The sequence below is a fragment of the Malaya genurostris genome, chromosome 3 (genome assembly GCF_030247185.1).
Source record: "Malaya genurostris strain Urasoe2022 chromosome 3, Malgen_1.1, whole genome shotgun sequence".
Lineage (NCBI taxonomy): Eukaryota > Metazoa > Arthropoda > Insecta > Diptera > Culicidae > Malaya > Malaya genurostris.
Window position 1 is genome coordinate 211,585,266 of NC_080572.1, and position 19,024 is coordinate 211,604,289.

The 19,024-nt window shown below is 37.6% G+C and overlaps 1 protein-coding gene across 4 annotated transcripts in view; it reads left to right on the forward strand.

Moving 5' to 3' along the window:
* Positions 1 to 19,024, forward strand: part of LOC131438110 (SCY1-like protein 2) — a 360,702-nt gene that overhangs the window by 192,045 nt on the left and 149,633 nt on the right. For all 4 annotated transcript variants that reach the window (XM_058607920.1, XM_058607921.1, XM_058607922.1 and 1 more), the window contains exon 4: positions 15,066 to 15,164. In XM_058607920.1, coding sequence (XP_058463903.1) covers positions 15,066 to 15,164 — 99 coding nt within the window. The remainder of the gene's footprint in view (positions 1 to 15,065; positions 15,165 to 19,024) is intronic.

The window sequence follows — 19,024 nt, forward strand, 5'->3', positions numbered from 1 at the left end:
CTTTGCTAATTAGCGATTGTAGACTAGACCTTCTTACGAACGTTCCTCATTAAATTCCGTTCAGACTTCTTGGCGACAAGTTTTGACACTTTTTTTCCAATCTTTTTCGAACTGTTGTAACATATTTTACAATTTTGCGGTAAAAATGGAATTTAGCAAAATTCGGTAATCGAAAATTGATTAATTTTACTCATTCGTATTATGAAATGTTTCATAACAAATGTGTCATAGCTACAGCAGCTATAAATTATCATATTGCTATAAAAATGGAATTTAGAAAAATTAGTAATCGAAAATTGATTAGTTTAACTCATTCGTATTATAAAATGTTTTACAACGAATGTGTCCTAGCTACAGCAGCTATAAATTACCACGTTGCTATAAAAATGGAATATCTACATGAAAAAAGTTTATGTAATTATGTTGCTAGTGAGTCTAATCGCTTCCAGATGTCGGTAGTATGAAATTCGAGGGGTTGACTAAAGTAGGGCAAATATTTTCGCCATACCAAATAAATTTGCCGCCTTAGCATGGGCGCTGCCATGTTACAAATAACCCGCTAAATCGTCACAAAAGATCCGAGGTTTCTTGGATGAAAAGAAATTCACACTCGTCCATTTCGCAGACGTATCGGCTGGAGAACAGAAGTTCAGCAAAAGTGTATAGTGGTTTTTCTGAAATTATATTTGCTTGAGTTTTAGCTAATTGTAGTTAGAGGTAATATTAAATTTGAAAAAAAGAGTGTGTAAGTTTTAGTTTAGTAATTTTTTTTTTTCTGTTAGATTTTTTAAATTTCCGGTTTATAATACCGTAATTGAAAAACAAGTGAATTCTGTTCAAGTGTGCATAGAACTTATAAGTAAAAAAGGTAAATGATAAAAATATATTTATTTCGCGAATCCTAAATTAATTACGTTCATGTTGGACAGCAGCGCTCGTCCAACGGGCGTTTTTGTACGGGCTGAAATCGTTCGTCGGAGTGACGCCGTTCGGAAGGAATGTTGTATGCGTGTAGTGATTAGAGCTCGAGTGTCGTTCAAGGCCCGCCGCCAAGGCAGTCAAACGGAGTTTAGTGGGTTTACGTTTGCAAAGTTTTCACGGCGATAACCAAATATCGCGCGTATTCAGGCCGTTTCGTTACATTCTGTGGCCGTTTCCAAGAGCTGGCGTTCGAGATACGTGGTCAATTGCGTACCGATTTGCTAAATCCAAAGTAGAGGTTTCATTTCATCGTGGCAAGGATCGATGCGGAATCTTAGTACGTGAGGTCCTTCTAGGGTACGTTGGCCACTACTGCGGATAATCCCGGGTCTGCACGGCTTCCTAGCGTTGCAGAAGCTCTTGTCGAGAAAAATCGGAAGTCTTCCGTCCAGCCGAACCACACTCCGCACCTTTAGTTCGGCCATACGCACATGAGTCGCCATCACTGGTCACGCCATCTTTACCCGCCAGACGGCATCACCGACCCCTAGAGTCGGCTTTGGAGCTGTTTCCGTCGCCATCGTTGCTGCTAAAAACCTGCGCAGGTATGTCACCAAGTTTCATGGCCATGTAAACGTTTTCTTGCCGTCGTATAAAACAATTGTCCTACCTGAACGTCCGTTTATAATATACCGAGTGGAATGAAAAATATAAGTTTAAAATTTACGTTTTCTAGTTTCCGTTGCCTTTGAGCAGAATCCTTTTGTAAGAACTCACTCTTACTTCCGTTGGTTTTTCTCCACTTTGGTATTTTGTTCTCGAGTCGATTATTTGTTGCAGGTACCGGAAAAGTGTGAACGATTGGTTATTGTGACAAGGTGGTATTTTGGCGAATTTGAATTTAGAAGTTTTTCTAGTTTTGTTAAACGTAACTTAGTAACCGTTCGAGCTAATTCCCCTGAGGAATCTCATGCTAAAACAACATAGTCGGGCAACTAAACGCGACTGGTGATCTCTCGGTATCCGCGAGAGTGGCGCAAAAATCACCAAGTTTTATACTGCATTTTGGAATAGAGGTAACGGTTACATTGGCGCCCAACGCAAAAAAAATCTCTATAGCGTTTTGGGTCACGGTTTAAATAAAAACAGAAACTTTGTTCATAAAACAGGCATAAATTTGATTTGGTTTTTGAAGTTACACCATTTTATTTTGTTCTATTATACATTAATATTGAATTGATTTTTTGAATCAATATTGAATTGATTTTTTTGAATTTTTTTTTACCGATTACCGTTCATATTATTAAGTGCTAGAATAAGTGCATTGGATTTTCAACACACATATATTTTTTTTTTTTTTAATTCTTTTTTTTTAGAATATATTAAATATTTAGAGATATAAAATGGGTAGATGGTATATATTACCGAATCCTGATCATTTGGATGATGAGGAATTAGATTTTGAAATCGCGTTACGTCAGCTATTTGTTGACGAAAGGGCAAAAAAAGATGATAAGAAAAGAGAGTTACGTAGAGTTTATAAAGAGGAACGAAGAGAACCTCGTAAATTTGTTTCGCATTTAGCGATAGAAGAGGAGATAAAAGAGATGGAGGGAAAGATTGAACAAACGTTAGCCAGATTAAAAAAGCAATTTGACTACGCAGACATTTCTCGACTTCGTCACGTCCTCATACGAATAGCATCATCAGAAGCAAACACCGAAGAACAAATTCAATTAAAAACAAAATATTGCATGAAGGTAGAGGGTATTTTACGCGCGTTTAACCAAAGGGTAACATACGACCCGGACTGTTCTGCCGAAGAAACAGATCCTGAACCGCGAGAAACGTCCAACAAACGCGAAATCGTAACGGATACTGATCGGAAGGTCAGTAAGTCAAACAAGTATGATAAACGCAGCACGGGTGCGATTCCAAAGGAAAACATAAAATCGTCGGAAATACCCGAGGTACCGTTTTCAAAACTTAGTATAGGGAATAAAACCGAGTCTACAGATTCAAAACAATCTCGAGAACTCCTTCGTTCATCCAGTCGTAATCAACGACTTGATAGTTGGCAAAGACGAAGTAGAAAACGATCTGACACATCATCGGTAGAACGTTCCAGAGGTAGAAGAGAACACACACGTGGGGCAAAGTACCAAAGCGAGGGGGAAGAAACTACTTCTAGTTATAAAGAAATGGGAAAAAACCCGTCGAAGAAAGCAAAGTAGAGAGCGTAGTAATTACCGTTATCGGTATACGGTATCTTCGTCGGGTGAAAATAGTGATCGAAGTACAAATCGAAGACATGGTCGAAATGGAAGAAAACCATTCAGGTCCAGCAGAGACAGATCGCGAGATGAAGGGCGAAGATACTACCGTAGCAGGCACAGGTCGTCGTCATCGGAAGAGTACGGAAGAACTCGCCGCGAACGGAATAGAAACGGGCGTTCGAAAGTCGAAAATTGGGACACATATTTCTCGGGCGATAATCGGTCTATGCAAATAAAAGATTTTTTGAATCGCGTCAAAAAATTGGCCAAGCACGAGAGGGTCGACGAGCACGAACTTTTGGATAAAATCCACTATAAATTAAAGGGGGAAGCAAGCGATTGGTGGTTCACGCGAGAACACGTCTGTACGTCTTGGCGGAGATTCGAAAGTGAAATTCGGTTTAGATTCGGTAACCCTAACCGCGACCGTGGAATTCGTAGTCAATTGAGAGAATTGAAACAGAAGAAAGGAGAAACGTTTGTTGCATTTGTGACTGAGATTGAAAAACTCAACCAATGCTTAAAGAAACCACACTCTTCACGAACAATTTTTGAAATAGTGTGGGAAAATATGCGCCCTCACTATCGCTCGAAACTAGCTACAATCAACGTATATGATTTAGATCATTTATTGGATCTCAATCATAGAATAGATGCAAATGATCCTAACTTATACCGATCAAGCTACAACGCTAGAAATGAGGTTCACGCTTTTAGTGTTGAAACCTGCTCCGATGATGAGTATTCATCATCAGAGGAAATTTCTGTAAATGTTATACAGCGAAAGCCTAGAGAAAATAGGGAAACATATAAACCAAGTACATCACAGATTACAAAAATCTCTGAAACCGTAGTATCTAAATGTTGGAATTGCCAAAAACCTGGACATATTTGGCGTGCATGTTCAGAGCCCAAAAAAGTTTTTTGCTATGCGTGCGGAAACCTTGGGAGAACTACAAGAACGTGCGAGCGCAACCATCCAGCACCTAAACAACAGCAACCGTTAAACTGAAAGCGGGGTGTTTAAATGGGAACCATAGCATCTCGCAACCGATTACGGTTCCAAACGAAACGACTCCATCACAAACTAATATTACACAAGAAACGTTGATGATTAGAGTCAACCCAAATTTATGTCCAAAAATTCGCGTCTCAGTTCTAGGAACAGAGATAATCGCCTTGTTAGACTCAGGGGCCAGTATAAGCGTACTGAATTCAACGAAACTGTTGGAAATTCACGGGTTTAAATTATTTAAAGCTAATGTGACAATCAATACAGCCGATAACACGGAACATACATGTGTTGGCTACGCCAATATTCCATATTTATTCGCGGGTATAACCAAAATTATCCCAACTATAATTGTACCAAAACTTTCAAAACCTCTTATTTTGGGAATGGATTTCTGGAACGCATTTCAAATACGCCCAGTTATGACCGAAAATAACGTACAAATAGATCTGGGAAGTATAGACTGTGCAAGACAGCCATTGATAAGCCATCTTTCGACAGAACATTGGATAGAACAAGGATTTGTAGAAAAAGAGATACATTTTGAAATAAGTTCACTGGACCTCACGGAACAGGAACAGAAACTTTGGCATCCATCTCAGCCAGAAGAGGATGATTCACTCGACGTACCGTCTTTAGAACTTCCCAGCAATCCAGAAGAAATAATCGAGACTATTGAAACAGAACACGAACTTACTGAGGTACAAAAAAGGCAACTTAAAGACACGATCAAGTTATTTCCACTGACTAGTGAATCAAAATTAGGAAGAACGACTTTAATTGAACACGAAATTGAAGTTAGTGAGTGAGGAAAAATGAGAGATTTGCCGATGTACCGATATTCACCGCGTATATGGGAGAAAATTGAAGAGGAATTAAAGCGTTATGAACAACTCGATGTCATCGAAGAATGCACGAGTGAGTTCGCTAGCCCTTTGGTTCCAGTAAAGAAACCAAGTGGGAAAATTAGAGTTTGTTTAGACTCTCGAAGAATAAATTCCATTACGAAAAAAGACGCTTATCCCATGCGAAACATGAATGAAATTTTTCATAGGCTGCAAAAAGCTAAATACTTTAGCATAATTGACCTAAAGGATGCGTATTTTCAAATACCATTGAAGGAAAGTTCAAGAAATCTCACAGCGTTTCGAACTCCTAAAGGACTATTTCGATTCAAAGTAGTCCCATTTGGACTCAAAAATGCTCCGTTTACTATGATTAATGAATAAAGCAATAGGATTCGATTTGGAACCCTATGTGTTCATCTACCTAGATGACATAGTGGTGGCCACGGAAACGCTAGAGGAGCATTTTCGTCTGCTTCAAGAAGTTGCTAAGCGGTTGCAAAAGGCTTGTTTAACAATTTCGGTTGAAAAAAGTCGCTTTTGTAGGAAGAAAATTCGGTATTTAGGTTACTTGTTAACTGAAAATGGGCTTGCCATAGATAGCAGTAAATTGGAACCAATACTAAACTACTCTCGTCCAAAAACGATTCGTGATGTGAGACGACTGATGGGTTTAATGGGTTTCTACCAAAAATTTATAAAAAATTATAGCCACGTTACAGCTCCAATAACAGATCTTTTGAAAAAAACAAAAAAATTCAAGTGGACTGAAGAGGCCGATAATGCCCTCAGCGAACTAAAATCTGTGCTAACATCTTCACCGGTGCTGGCAAACCCACGTTACGATCAACCTTTTATAATCGAAACCGATGCATCCCAGCTTGCAGTAGGGGCAGCACTGTTACAAGAATTTCCAGAAGGAAAAAGAATTATCGGGTATTTCAGCAAGAAATTATCAAGTACTCAGCGCAAATATGCAGCAACCGAGAAAGAATGCCTTGCAGTTCTTCTCGCGATCGAAAATTTCAGGCACTATATAGAAGGGACCACCTTCACGGTAATCACTGATGCCAAAAGCATAACGTGGTTATTTTCAATTACAGCAGCCAACGGAAATTCTCGTTTACTCCGTTGGGCGTTGAAACTCCAATCCTATGATTTTGTCATACAGTATAGGAGAGGGAAAGATAATATTCTTGCAGACTGTTTATCTCGAATAGAAACTATTCAAATAGTTGACCAAGATTATACTGATCTATGCAATAAAATAACAAAATATGCAGATAAATATAAAGACTTTAAGGTCATCGGAGGAAAGATCTATAAACATGTTCCGGATATGGCGAAAATTCAAGATAAACGATTTTGCTGGAAGTACTATCCACCGTTAAACGAAAGAGTACAATTAATTAAAGCTGATCATGAACCAGCCCACCTAGGATATGAAAAAACAATTGCGAAATTGAAACAGAAAGTTTATTGGCCAAAAATGGCCCAAGATACGAAATTTTTTTGCCAATCTTGTTTACCATGCAAAATATCAAAAAATAATAACATCAATGCAACTCCACCTATGGGCTCTCAAAAGAAGCATTGCGACCATCCCTGGCAATTTATAACCCTTGATTATTTAGGCCCTTTTCCAGCATCTGGAAAGGCAAGAAGTACATGCCTACTTGTAGTGACGGATGTATTCACGAAGTTCATCCTAGCACAACCGTTTAGGCAAGCAACTGCTAGTTCCTTGGTCCAATTTTTGGAACAATCCATATTTTTATTATTTGGAGCACCAGAAATAGTGCTAACGGATAATGGTAGCCAATTTACATCTAAAATATTTGGAGACCTCCTATCAACCTATGGAATAACGCATTGGCTAACCCCATCTTATCACCCACAAGTGAATAACTCTGAAAGGGTAAATAGAGTTATTACCACCGCAATTAGGGCAACCATAAAAAATAATCATAAAACATGGGCAGACAACATCCAAAACATTGCATGTGCAATAAGGAATTCTATCCATGATTCTACCAAAGATACTCCCTATTTTCTAACATTCGTACGAAATATGATATCAAATGGACGAGAATATAAAACAATAGAAAGCATGAATAATTCAAAACAAGAGCATGGCCTTTCAGAAGAAGATAAAGAAAATCTCTACGACCAAGTAAAGAAAAATTTAAAGGAAGCATATGAGAAACAGGCGAAGTACTACAACCTGAGATCTAACGCGAAAGCACCGAAATATCAGCTTGGGGAAAAAGTACTCAAGAAAAGCACCTTTCTGTCTGATAAAGGGAAAGACTTTTGCGCCAAACTGGCACCAAAATTTACAGAGGCCAAAGTAAAAACTGTTCTAGGTGACAGTTATGAACTGGAGGATTTATCGGGAAAGCCAATCGGCATTTTCCACGCCTCATTTTTAAAGAAATTCTAGTCGAGGAGAATTAAAAGCTATGAACCTTCTTCGGAGTGACAAATTTTAAAATTAAAAACAGGTTAAAAAACGAATTCAAGGAAAAGAATGCGGAACAGATCAACCTAAGAAACTAGACAAGAGAAACGAGTAATAACTTAAATATCGCTGCAAATTTACTACCTACTCCTGGTTAAGCCTCCTAACGAGTTAGTTTACAAGCGAGATTTTAGTTCCTACCGTTACAAACTATAGCTACTTAATCTAGGTTAATAATAGTTAGTCCTATATATATATATATATATATATATATATATATATATATATATATATATATATATATATATATATATATATATATATATATATATATATATATATATATATATATATATATATATATATAAATAAAAACGTAGATCCGGGCTATTCTACGTAAAATCTTGCAGCTGTCTTTTCCAATAGCTCACCTAAAAAAATTACAAATAAACGAAATTAAAAATAAATACATATATGATCACCTGAAACAAAAAAACAAAAATGATTAGTAATTGTTAATATTTTAGAACACAGAGTACTCTCCGTGAAAGCTGCAGCACCCGCAGCACCAAAATAAAACATTGTATGCTCAACTGTCAGCATACGACAAAGATGGCAACCGTCATCCGCTGGATTCCTAATTTGCTTTAGTCCTCAGTAGATTAGAGTCCTGAAATAAAGAATTTATCAGTGAAAAATATATTTAATAAAATACGTATAACGGTTTGATAATATTAGGAAAGAGTTCAATTAAATTACCTTGCACTTCCGAACGAATTTTTCCGTACGACGTTCACAGCACTATCCATTTTGATAACTTAGAAGTAAACAAGCTTTCGTATAACTGTCAGAATCGCCAGTGTTGCCATTTATGCAGTAATATTTATGGTGTAATTTAATATATGCTATAAATTATAGTACAGGTGCTTACGAAATATTTCAAATAGAATAATTTTGAGAATGTAAAACACATGTTATTGTAATTTATAAATTACGTCTCCGTTTTCGTTAAAGTGCTGAAAATCAATGAATGAGTCAGTAAGAATATTGATGTGATTGATTCGAGGCAAAATTTTTCAAATTTCTTGCAACGTTCAGTAGTTGGTCAGATAATTTCTGATATAATGCAAACGCTGCAAAAATCTGGGTTACGTTCCGTTAATTTTGTACGTCTTCAGAAATATTGGATTATAGTTGGTAAACACTCCAATGATTTACTACAAAATATTAACCTGCATAAATGGCTTACACAAATAATGTTTATACGGGTACGAGAACTTTAGTTTTCATTACTAAAATTTTTAATGTTGAGTAAGGTTAGGGTTATGAAAATTTGATCAATTTTCCATTGATCAAATTTTCATAAACTTGAGTGGAGTGATGTAACATATTTTACAATTTTGCGGTAAAAATGGAATTTAGCAAAATTCGGTAATCGAAAATTGATTAATTTTACTCATTCGTATTATGAAATGTTTCATAACAAATGTGTCATAGCTACAGCAGCTATAAATTATCATATTGCTATAAAAATGGAATTTAGAAAAATTAGTAATCGAAAATTGATTAGTTTAACTCATTCGTATTATAAAATGTTTTACAACGAATGTGTCCTAGCTACAGCAGCTATAAATTACCACGTTGCTATAAAAATGGAATATCTACATGAAAAAAGTTTATGTAATTATGTTGCTAGTGAGTCTAATCGCTTCCAGATGTCGGTAGTATGAAATTCGAGGGGTTGACTAAAGTAGGGCAAATATTTTCGCCATACCAAATAAATTTGCCGCCTTAGCATGGGCGCTGCCATGTTACAAATAACCCGCTAAATCGTCACAAAAGATCCGAGGTTTCTTGAATGAAAAGAAATTCACACTCGTCCATTTCGCAGACGTATCGGCTGGAGAACAGAAGTTCACCAAAAGTGTATAGTGGTTTTTCTGAAATTATATTTGCTTGAGTTTTAGCTAATTGTAGTTAGAGGTAATATTAAATTTGAAAAAAAGAGTGTGTAAGTTTTAGTTTAGTAATTTTTTTTTTTCTGTTAGATTTTTTAATTTTCCGGTTTATAATACCGTAATTGAAAAACAAGTGAATTCTGTTCAAGTGTGCATAGAACTTATAAGTAAAAAAGGTAAATGATAAAAATATATTTATTTCGCGAATCCTAAATTAATTACGTTCATGTTGGACAGCAGCGCTCGTCCAACGGGCGTTTTTGTACGGGCTGAAATCGTTCGTCGGAGTGACGCCGTTCGGAAGGAATGTTGTATGCGTGTAGTGATTAGAGCTCGAGTGTCGTTCAAGGCCCGCCGCCAAGGCAGTCAAACGGAGTTTAGTGGGTTTACGTTTGCAAAGTTTTCACGGCGATAACCAAATATCGCGCGTATTCAGGCCGTTTCGTTACATTCTGTGGCCGTTTCCAAGAGCTGGCGTTCGAGATACGTGGTCAATTGCGTACCGATTTGCTAAATCCAAAGTAGAGGTTTCATTTCATCGTGGCAAGGATCGATGCGGAATCTTAGTACGTGAGGTCCTTCTAGGGTACGTTGGCCACTACTGCGGATAATCCCGGGTCTGCACGGCTTCCTAGCGTTGCAGAAGCTCTTGTCGAGAAAAATCGGAAGTCTTCCGTCCAGCCGAACCACACTCCGCACCTTTAGTTCGGCCATACGCACATGAGTCGCCATCACTGGTCACGCCATCTTTACCCGCCAGCCGGCATCGCCGACCCCTAGAGTCGGCTTTGGAGCTGTTTCCGTCGCCATCGTTGCTGCTAAAAACCTGCGCAGGTATGTCACCAAGTTTCATGGCCATGTAAACGTTTTCTTGCCGTCGTATAAAACAATTGTCCTACCTGAACGTCCGTTTATAATATACCGAGTGGAATGAAAAATATAAGTTTAAAATTTACGTTTTCTAGTTTCCGTTGCCTTTGAGCAGAATCCTTTTGTAAGAACTCACTCTTACTTCCGTTGGTTTTTCTCCACTTTGGTATTTTGTTCTCGAGTCGATTATTTGTTGCAGGTACCGGAAAAGTGTGAACGATTGGTTATTGTGACAAGGTGGTATTTTGGCGAATTTGAATTTAGAAGTTTTTCTAGTTTTGTTAAACGTAACTTAGTAACCGTTCGAGCTAATTCCCCTGAGGAATCTCATGCTAAAACAACATAGTCGGGCAACTAAACGCGACTGGTGATCTCTCGGTATCCGCGAGAGTGGCGCAAAAATCACCAAGTTTTATACTGCATTTTGGAATAGAGGTAACGGTTACACTGTTTGCTTTTGGTTTCGGCTGCCGATGACATGTTTCCTAAGATGTGCCTTCGTTAATCTCCAAAATTCCTCAATTGGTCGAAGTTGTGGGCAATTTGGTGGATTCATGTCTTTTGGGACGAAAGTGACATTTTTGGTAGTATACCATTCTACCGTTGATTTCGAGTAGGCAAGAAGCAAGATCTGGCCAGAAGACAACAGGATCATTGTGGCTTCGAATCATGGCTAGAAATCGTTTTTGTAAACATTCCTTGATGTATATTTCGCTGTTCATTGAATCAGTGGAGATGAAGGGTTTCGAATTCTTACCGCAGCTACAAATTGAACTGGTTTAACACTTGCCCTTCTCACACCGTATAATATTGTGGTCCCGGCAAGGATTTGTAATCGAGTTTCACGTAGGTTTCATCGTCCATGATTATGCAGTTCAAATTTCCAGTAAGAATCGTATTGTACAGCTTTCGAACCATCGGCCTGATCGATGCTTCTTGTTTCGGACTACGTTTTGGTTGTTTCTGCTTCTTATAGGTTCGATGATTCAAACGTTCTTTAGCACGAAGAACATTTGACTTCGAAGTGCCCACTTTTTTAGCCACATCCCGAACTGAAACCTCCTTCTTTGCTCGAACGCCTTCAGTATACGTTTATCCAACTGAGGGTTAGCAGGACCTTTTTTCGACCCGTTTTCGGTTTATCCTCAAAGGTGTTATCCTCACCAAACTTCCTGATTGCATTTCGGACGGCGTTTTCACTTACTCCTTTCATTTTTGCTATCTTTCTCAGTGACAGTCCGCGCTCTGTGCACCATTTGTATAGAATTTTTCGACGTTGTTCAGCTGAAAGTTCACGCATTTCTAAACAAACTAATGAAATCGAATAAACAACTGCACAAGTGGTTAGAGAAGAGTGTAAACAACAGGACGCATCCATAAAAATTGACAGATTCTGAACCATTGCGAAATGGCAGCGGTTTTTGGTTGCGTCCATACTTCCTGGGACAGTCTTTACATATACATTTCTATACGAGAAAGGTAAAACCACTAATTTCGTCTATATGACCTTTCATTGCTGAAGAATAAAAGTTCTCACGGTAAAAAATCAACTTTTTATTTGTTAGGCACGGGACTTCTCATTCCATGTTGTAAGACCCTTAATTTGAATCTGGGTTTGAAAAAATTGATTAAGCTGTGACATAAAGAATCGATTATTTTTTCATATAACTGCTCATTTTACCCGATTTACGTAGTTCTGAGAAGAAAGCTCGAACATTGTCATAACAGACAAATATATATATATATATACATATATATATATATATATATATATATATATATATATATATATATATATATATATATATATATATATATATATATATATATATATATATATATATATATATATATATATATATATATATATATATATATATATATATCCACACCGATTTTCACAATGATCACATAGCCTTTCTATATGAGAAAAATTAAAAGTATAGAGCAATTCCAGAAATGCTTAGCAGATCATCAGACTCGACCTTCTCCGATTTGGATGAAACTTTGCACATGGCTTAAGTGTGGCAAACCATATGTTTTGAACCGATGGAGAGGTCAATCCGACTCACGACTGATTTTTAAAAAGGGCGCATGTATTTTTGCATTTCACAAAAATAGCCTTTTTCAAATCGTTGTAACTCGGAAACCGTTAATTGTACAAAAATAACGTTCAGGAAGAAGTTGTAGGGAATCGATTGGGCACTCTATAAAAATATACACTGAAAAAACTTTTTTAATTTTTTTTCTCAATAATTACAAAATAATCCGAAAAAGTTAAATAAAAAAAATCAGGGTTTTAATTTTTTTTGATAATTTTTATTTTAAAGCTGTTATTAAAACCTACAGATTGATGGCTATCCCATCCGTGCCTTTTGAAAAATGAAGAAGTTACAGCTAAAACAGTTTGCGGCATGCAAATGATCAAGTTCTTCTCGTTGTAATTCGTAAATTTTTGTTACGTGTCACACGAAGAATATGAACGGGGTGTGACCGAGAGGAGTAGTGTTTATAAGGATACCAAAATGATTCCAGGCAGACAGAAATACCATTCTTTCGTTCCGATTTCAGAAACCACAATCGTCACTAGACTGTATTCGAATGACGATGCACGGTAGTACTCACACAATTTAAAAAAAACTTCAAACGCTAAATATAATTAAGAATTATTCATGTACATGTAATAATTGTAGATATAGCAAGCAAATAAACAATTCATAGACGTAGAAAAAATGGTGTTATAATTAAATATCTAAGTATCTGTAAATTGTTTTAGCTGTAACTTCTTCATTTTTTAAAAGGCACGGATGGGATAGCCATCAATCTGTAGGTTTTAACAACAGCTTTAAAATAAAAATTATCAAAAAAAATTAAAACCCTGATTTTTTTTATTTAACTTTTTCGGATTATTTTGTAATTATTGAGAAAAAAAATTAAAAAAGTTTTTTCAGTGTATATTTTTTTTTAGAGTGCCCAATCGATTCCCTACAACTTCTTCCTGAACGCCATTTTTATACAATCAACGGTTTCCGAGTTACAACGATTTGAAAAAGGCAATTTTTGTGAAATGCAAAAATACATACACTCATTTTAAAAATCAGTCGTGAGTCGGATTGACCTCTCCATCGGTTCAAAACTTATGGTTTGCCATACTGAAGACATGTGCAAAGTTTCATCCAAATCGGAGAAGGTCGATTCTGATTTTGTCACTTTTTCGTCTACTCATTCCTGGAATTGCTCTATTTTTTTTTTATTCAATAATATATATATTTTTTTTAAGGCACACTGCTTAAGTTCTAAGGTGCCAAGGGCTTTTTCTATTTTTATTAACGACTAACTTAAAACTAGGATAGTAAAAATGGATAATGTTGTATTTGGGGTCGCAGTGGTCGACTTTGGCAGATCCAGCCTTCAGCTGGCGATCGGCACCGGCCAGTGGATGGAATATGTCATGAGTCTTCCAGATGACGTTGGCCGCATCGTTCGGTCCGTGTGGGTCCGCGGGAAACACCCCCAGGCTACGAATACCCGGCGGGTGGCCCGCATGACTAGAGCGGCCTTCCGTGGGCGATGATGGTGATGTTACAGAAGAGAACGAAAGAAAATATAGAGAAGTAAATATTGCGGAAAACGAAGTAAAATGGGGATATGGGAACGAAATGACTAAGGACGACAGAGATCTAATTAGTTGACATCGAGATGGAGAAAAGACGGGGAGGGGGGAAGCGAAAATGTGGAATTGCTCTATATCCTTTATTTAAACATCAAACACATGTTCGGGACGTCAGAAGATTTCAATTAGTGATACTCAAGTAGAGTTGTAATTCACGTCTTGCTCAAGTGGAACTGTTGTGGAGTACTAGCAGTTCAATTTGAACTGTTTTGTAATGACGAGTCGAAAACCAAACGTGAAGGAAAAAAATCAAATGCATGGAATTGAGCATGAAAGTACCTTAGCAATTATGTATATGATGAAAAGTTCAAAATTTTGTTATTTTATCAGGAAATTGATATTACACTTATCATGTTACCAAATAATCAGACTTTGCCTTCTCAAGTTTTACACACAATGTCAAGGCTTGTTCAAACTCTACAGCGAGTAACTTTCAAAGTGATGGATGGAACAGTTACGGAAGCATTCTGAAATACATGCCTAACACGGGAAAGTTATCTGCAAATTTTGTCTCAACTTGATCGTTTCAAAATTTTCCTCTACATTGTTGCTCCTCTCAGTACGATCTTCGCGATACGACAAAACTTTTCCACGCAAAGCTGATTATCGCCAAACCGAGCTGTGCTGAACGAAACCGAAGAACCCCATGCCACCGATGAATTACTTTCGCATCCCTGAAGTAGTCCTTCTTTATTGGTTCAATTTCTACATGCTTCAAGCAGCCAACTCGTGCCGCCAAGAAACGTGATATGGTTCCAGGATTCAAGGAAAAAAGGCTTTAATACTATTGTTGAAATACAGCTCCATACAATCCCTTCGTTCGGCGGCCATACATTTTCGCCCTTTGCTCCATCTGGAAGCCCTTCGACCCTTTTTTTAATGCGATACAATCGACGTTACCTTTTCCCCTCGAAAAAGCGGCTTCCAATTCAGCTATAATTACGTTTCGTATAAACTATTCAATTTCACTGAACCATAATTCATTTATTTGTGCTATTTTTAATCATTCTGATCGTTCTTTTTTTTCTTTCCGTTTCCGTCCAAAACAGATACTGCAAATAATGCACACCGTGGAGGAAAGTTCGGAAACCCTTTCGTTCGCCACTGAGCCCGTCATCGCCAGCTTGGCAAACGTCCTAGCATATCAGGTGAGTGAAACAAAACACAAAACTTTTCCGCGTGCAATCGACCGACAGACAACAGACACGACAGTTACTCCCACTGTCGGTAATTTAATTCGGTTGAGTGAAATATCCTGCACCAACGTTTTTCGTAAATTTTTTTTTATTCTTCGCTAGCAGAGTTTTTTTTTATTCTGCAAAACGTACGCAAATCAGAAATCAAATACGTGGATATTTATTTATAGAGGAAATTTAATATAACCGGAAGAATTTCGGTGGAGGTATAAATCATCGACATGCCAAAGACCAGGGAGTTATTTGAAAAAGTTCATTCCAGATATTTTACTTGTTGGATGAGAATCTCCAATACCTGTTTGCCTGTTTGACAAGTGTTACTATCTCAACAACCATACCGCTTAATTTTGCAATAATTTCATGTTTCAAATATACAGCCCGACAACCGAATGATGGTTAATTAAGGGAAACAAAATCCAAGTCTACTGGGTAAAGGCTCCAGTAGTTATCTCACATACGAAAACCATTTTTCAGAGTGAAATCCGCAGTCTCAGTTCCATGGGTTGACTTTAATAGTTGAGTTGACTTTGCGGCATTGAATCTATTGATTGGAAGTCAAGTAATCGGTAGCTGTACTGATGAGATGACTATTGGTACAACAGCCCTACCAGAAACATTACATTCCTGTAAGGCCAGCGAATTTGCTCTCTCGGTGTAGCATTCGTAAGACGAAGGAATTTAAACGAATGAGAAAAATTTCTCTGGTGGGAAATATTTACGACTGACAAATTCCTTAAATTGATTCCCCGACAGACACTGTCAAGTCTGTGAAAACGAAGCATCTAATCCAATACGTCAGTCACTCAATCAATAAAGTGACATCGGGGAAACACGAGACACATTTTTTTTGCTGGTTGAGTAAGTTTGGCCACTTTTATTGAAATACGGATGTCGTAAAATTTATTTTTTTAAACCCAACAGCATTCATTGTCATTTTTTTTTTCATTCAACAATATATTAATTGCCATTTGCGAACTTCACAGCTGCTATCATTACTTTGTACTTCTATCCTGATAATGCAATTATAGATATGAAAAACCCTTCTAAATCCACCTGCCTTTCTCTTGTCATTTAAATAGTCTCATTAGAACATTTGTAAGATTTTATCCTCGGCCATTGATATTATGAGCTTATTAAATTACCTCAATAGTAGCTTTCAAGCGAGTCTAATGGCGTTTTTCATTGAAAAACACTGGTGGCGTGGATTGTTCTGGTTTTGCACTTTCGAGCAGAAATCGCAATGATGTTGCATTTCTGCTCGAAAGTGCAAAACCAGAGCAATCCACGCCACCAGTGTTTTTCAATGAAAAACGGCATAAGCCTTTCGAAATCGATTCTATCATAACCGAGCAATTTTGTTGCATTGAAAAACGCTGGGATTTGTCGGTTACGTCACATATACATCTCTCGGATCGTGAAATGTTCGCCATAACTCCTCCAAATTTGTTTGACATTGATAGCTTTGAAATAAGTTTATCGCCATTCGTGGAGTCCACTTCGAGAACATTCAGCCGAAGAAAAATGTGCAGTTAGCTTTCAAACTAGCCTAGGTTTGTTCAAATCAAGCTGAGTCATCTCTGAGAAAATTGAGCGGCACAAAAAACAACACGTTTTGTCGCCTACGTCACTTATACCATTATATCTCCAGATTCGGAAGTGCCAGCCATTTGATCTTTGCACTTGATTCACAATTCAACAAAAGTCTTCAAACGAGCCTAACTTTGTTAAAATCGGCTCAGCCATCTCAGAGAAAATTTAGCGGGAAAAACAACGCTTTCTGTCGGTTACGTCACTTTTACTATTATATCTCCCAAACCAGAGGTGATAGACATTGGATCCTAGTGCTTGATCCACAATTCAATAGTAGCTTTCAAACGAATCTGAGCTTGTCAAAGTCGGGTTAGGCATCTCTGAGAAAATTAAGCGTTAAAAAACAACGCGTTTTGACGATTACTCCGTGTTGAACTCCGGAACTTGAACTTGATCAATGGTGTAATAGTGGCTTTCAAGCGAGCCTAAGATTGTTGAAATCGGTTCCGCCATCTCCGTGAAAATTGAGCGATGAAAATGGTTTGAAAAGTGCCCGCACATACACAGACATTTTCCGATCTCATCTATATAACACTATGGATCTCCGAGACTCCGTTCGAAAGTCGATGTTTCCAGCAATTGTATTACCTTTCGGTAGAGAATGGCAAAACCTATTCTTAATCCACCTAGTGGTATGACAATGCCTTTCTCTTTCAACAAAACAGTTTTAATAATTTTTTTTTGACTTCACACTAGAATCTGAGTTTACACGAATTCGTGCGAATTCAATTTACACTACTTTTTTACGCGTTTTATTTGAAATAAAGTTCTGTTCAGTTAGAATCCGGAATCACTTATTGTGTTTCAGTGGCACGGAAAGTGACCGTTGCAAGAATTTTTTACAACGGTTTGTTTACCTAGGCGCTCACTTTCTGTGATATAAATTTCACGGTGTTTCGTGCAGTGAGTCAAAATTTATTCCAGATGGGAGCCGAGAGGAGAAAAAAATTCAGCACACCCACTTCGATAATCCCAAATGTGAACCTTAAAAATCGTAAAAACGCTAAATCAATCGTGTATTATGTCCTCAAACGTTTCAGTCAGCGAAAGAGCGTGGATCGAATGCCTCAAGGTAAGCGTCGTAGTGAGACATAGGAGAAACGACGAGATGTTCCAGCGAAGTTTAATTTTGCTATTACCGACAAATTTGCTAAAAAAAACTGATGATTTGGCAAGTGATATGCAGCTGCGGGGCAAAGGCCAAGGTGTTCGTGGCGAATCAGCCGATGGACTCGAAGCTGTACAAGGAAGAATGCCTCCAGAATCCGTGTACTATCTTTCATTGAAGCTCATAGTTTTAACTAGATTTGGCGAGTTGTCATCGTAGATTTCATCAATAAAAAGACAAATCCTCCCAAATACCCACAGTTCCGGCCCAGCGAGAGATTTTGGGCAATAATGAAGCGGAAGGTCAAGAAAAGTGGAAAAACGGCTCGGGACGCGACTCAGATAACCAATATGAAAATTTTCACTTTCTTGTTGATTCTTCCCATCAAACGATGCACACCTCTGGAGTCAACTTTTTTGGCACATTTGTTCCACAACAAATGTGCCAAGAAAGTTGGCTCCGGAGGTGTGGATCGTTTAATGGGAAGAATCAACAAGAAAGTGCAAATTTTCATTAGAAACGAAGAGAAATGATTTGAATTAATATTTTTTCTTTAAAGAACAGTTCATTACCTTTGTTTTGATATGTTAACCCGTTGTGTACCTTATGATAAAAAAACCGGAATTTTATTAAAAAACGCAAAATTTCAATTTTTAATAAACTTCTTTATTATCGCTCTCAAAGTACTCTTCTCCTGCGGCAATACATGCATGCCAACGCTTGATCCAATTTTCCATACAAGTTTTATAGGCCGCCGAAGGTATGACCTTTAGTTCACGCAGCGAATTCTCTTTTATGGTCTCTATGGTCTCAAAACGCGTTCCCCGCAATGGAAATTTGAGTCTGGGGAAGAGGAAAAAGTCACACGGGGCCATATCTGGAGAGTACGGTGCTTGGTTGATGATATTGGTTGAGTTTTTGACCAAAAACTGCGACACGACCAACGCTGAATTTCAGCTTTTTTGTCACCAGCCGAGAAGCGACGCGTTTCAAACCCAAAACATCAGTTAAAATGTGTTCGGCTGATCCATAAGAGATGCCCAACAACACAGCAATCTCTCTAATCGGTACAGAACGATTTTGCAACACGATTTGCTTCGCCGATTCAATGTTT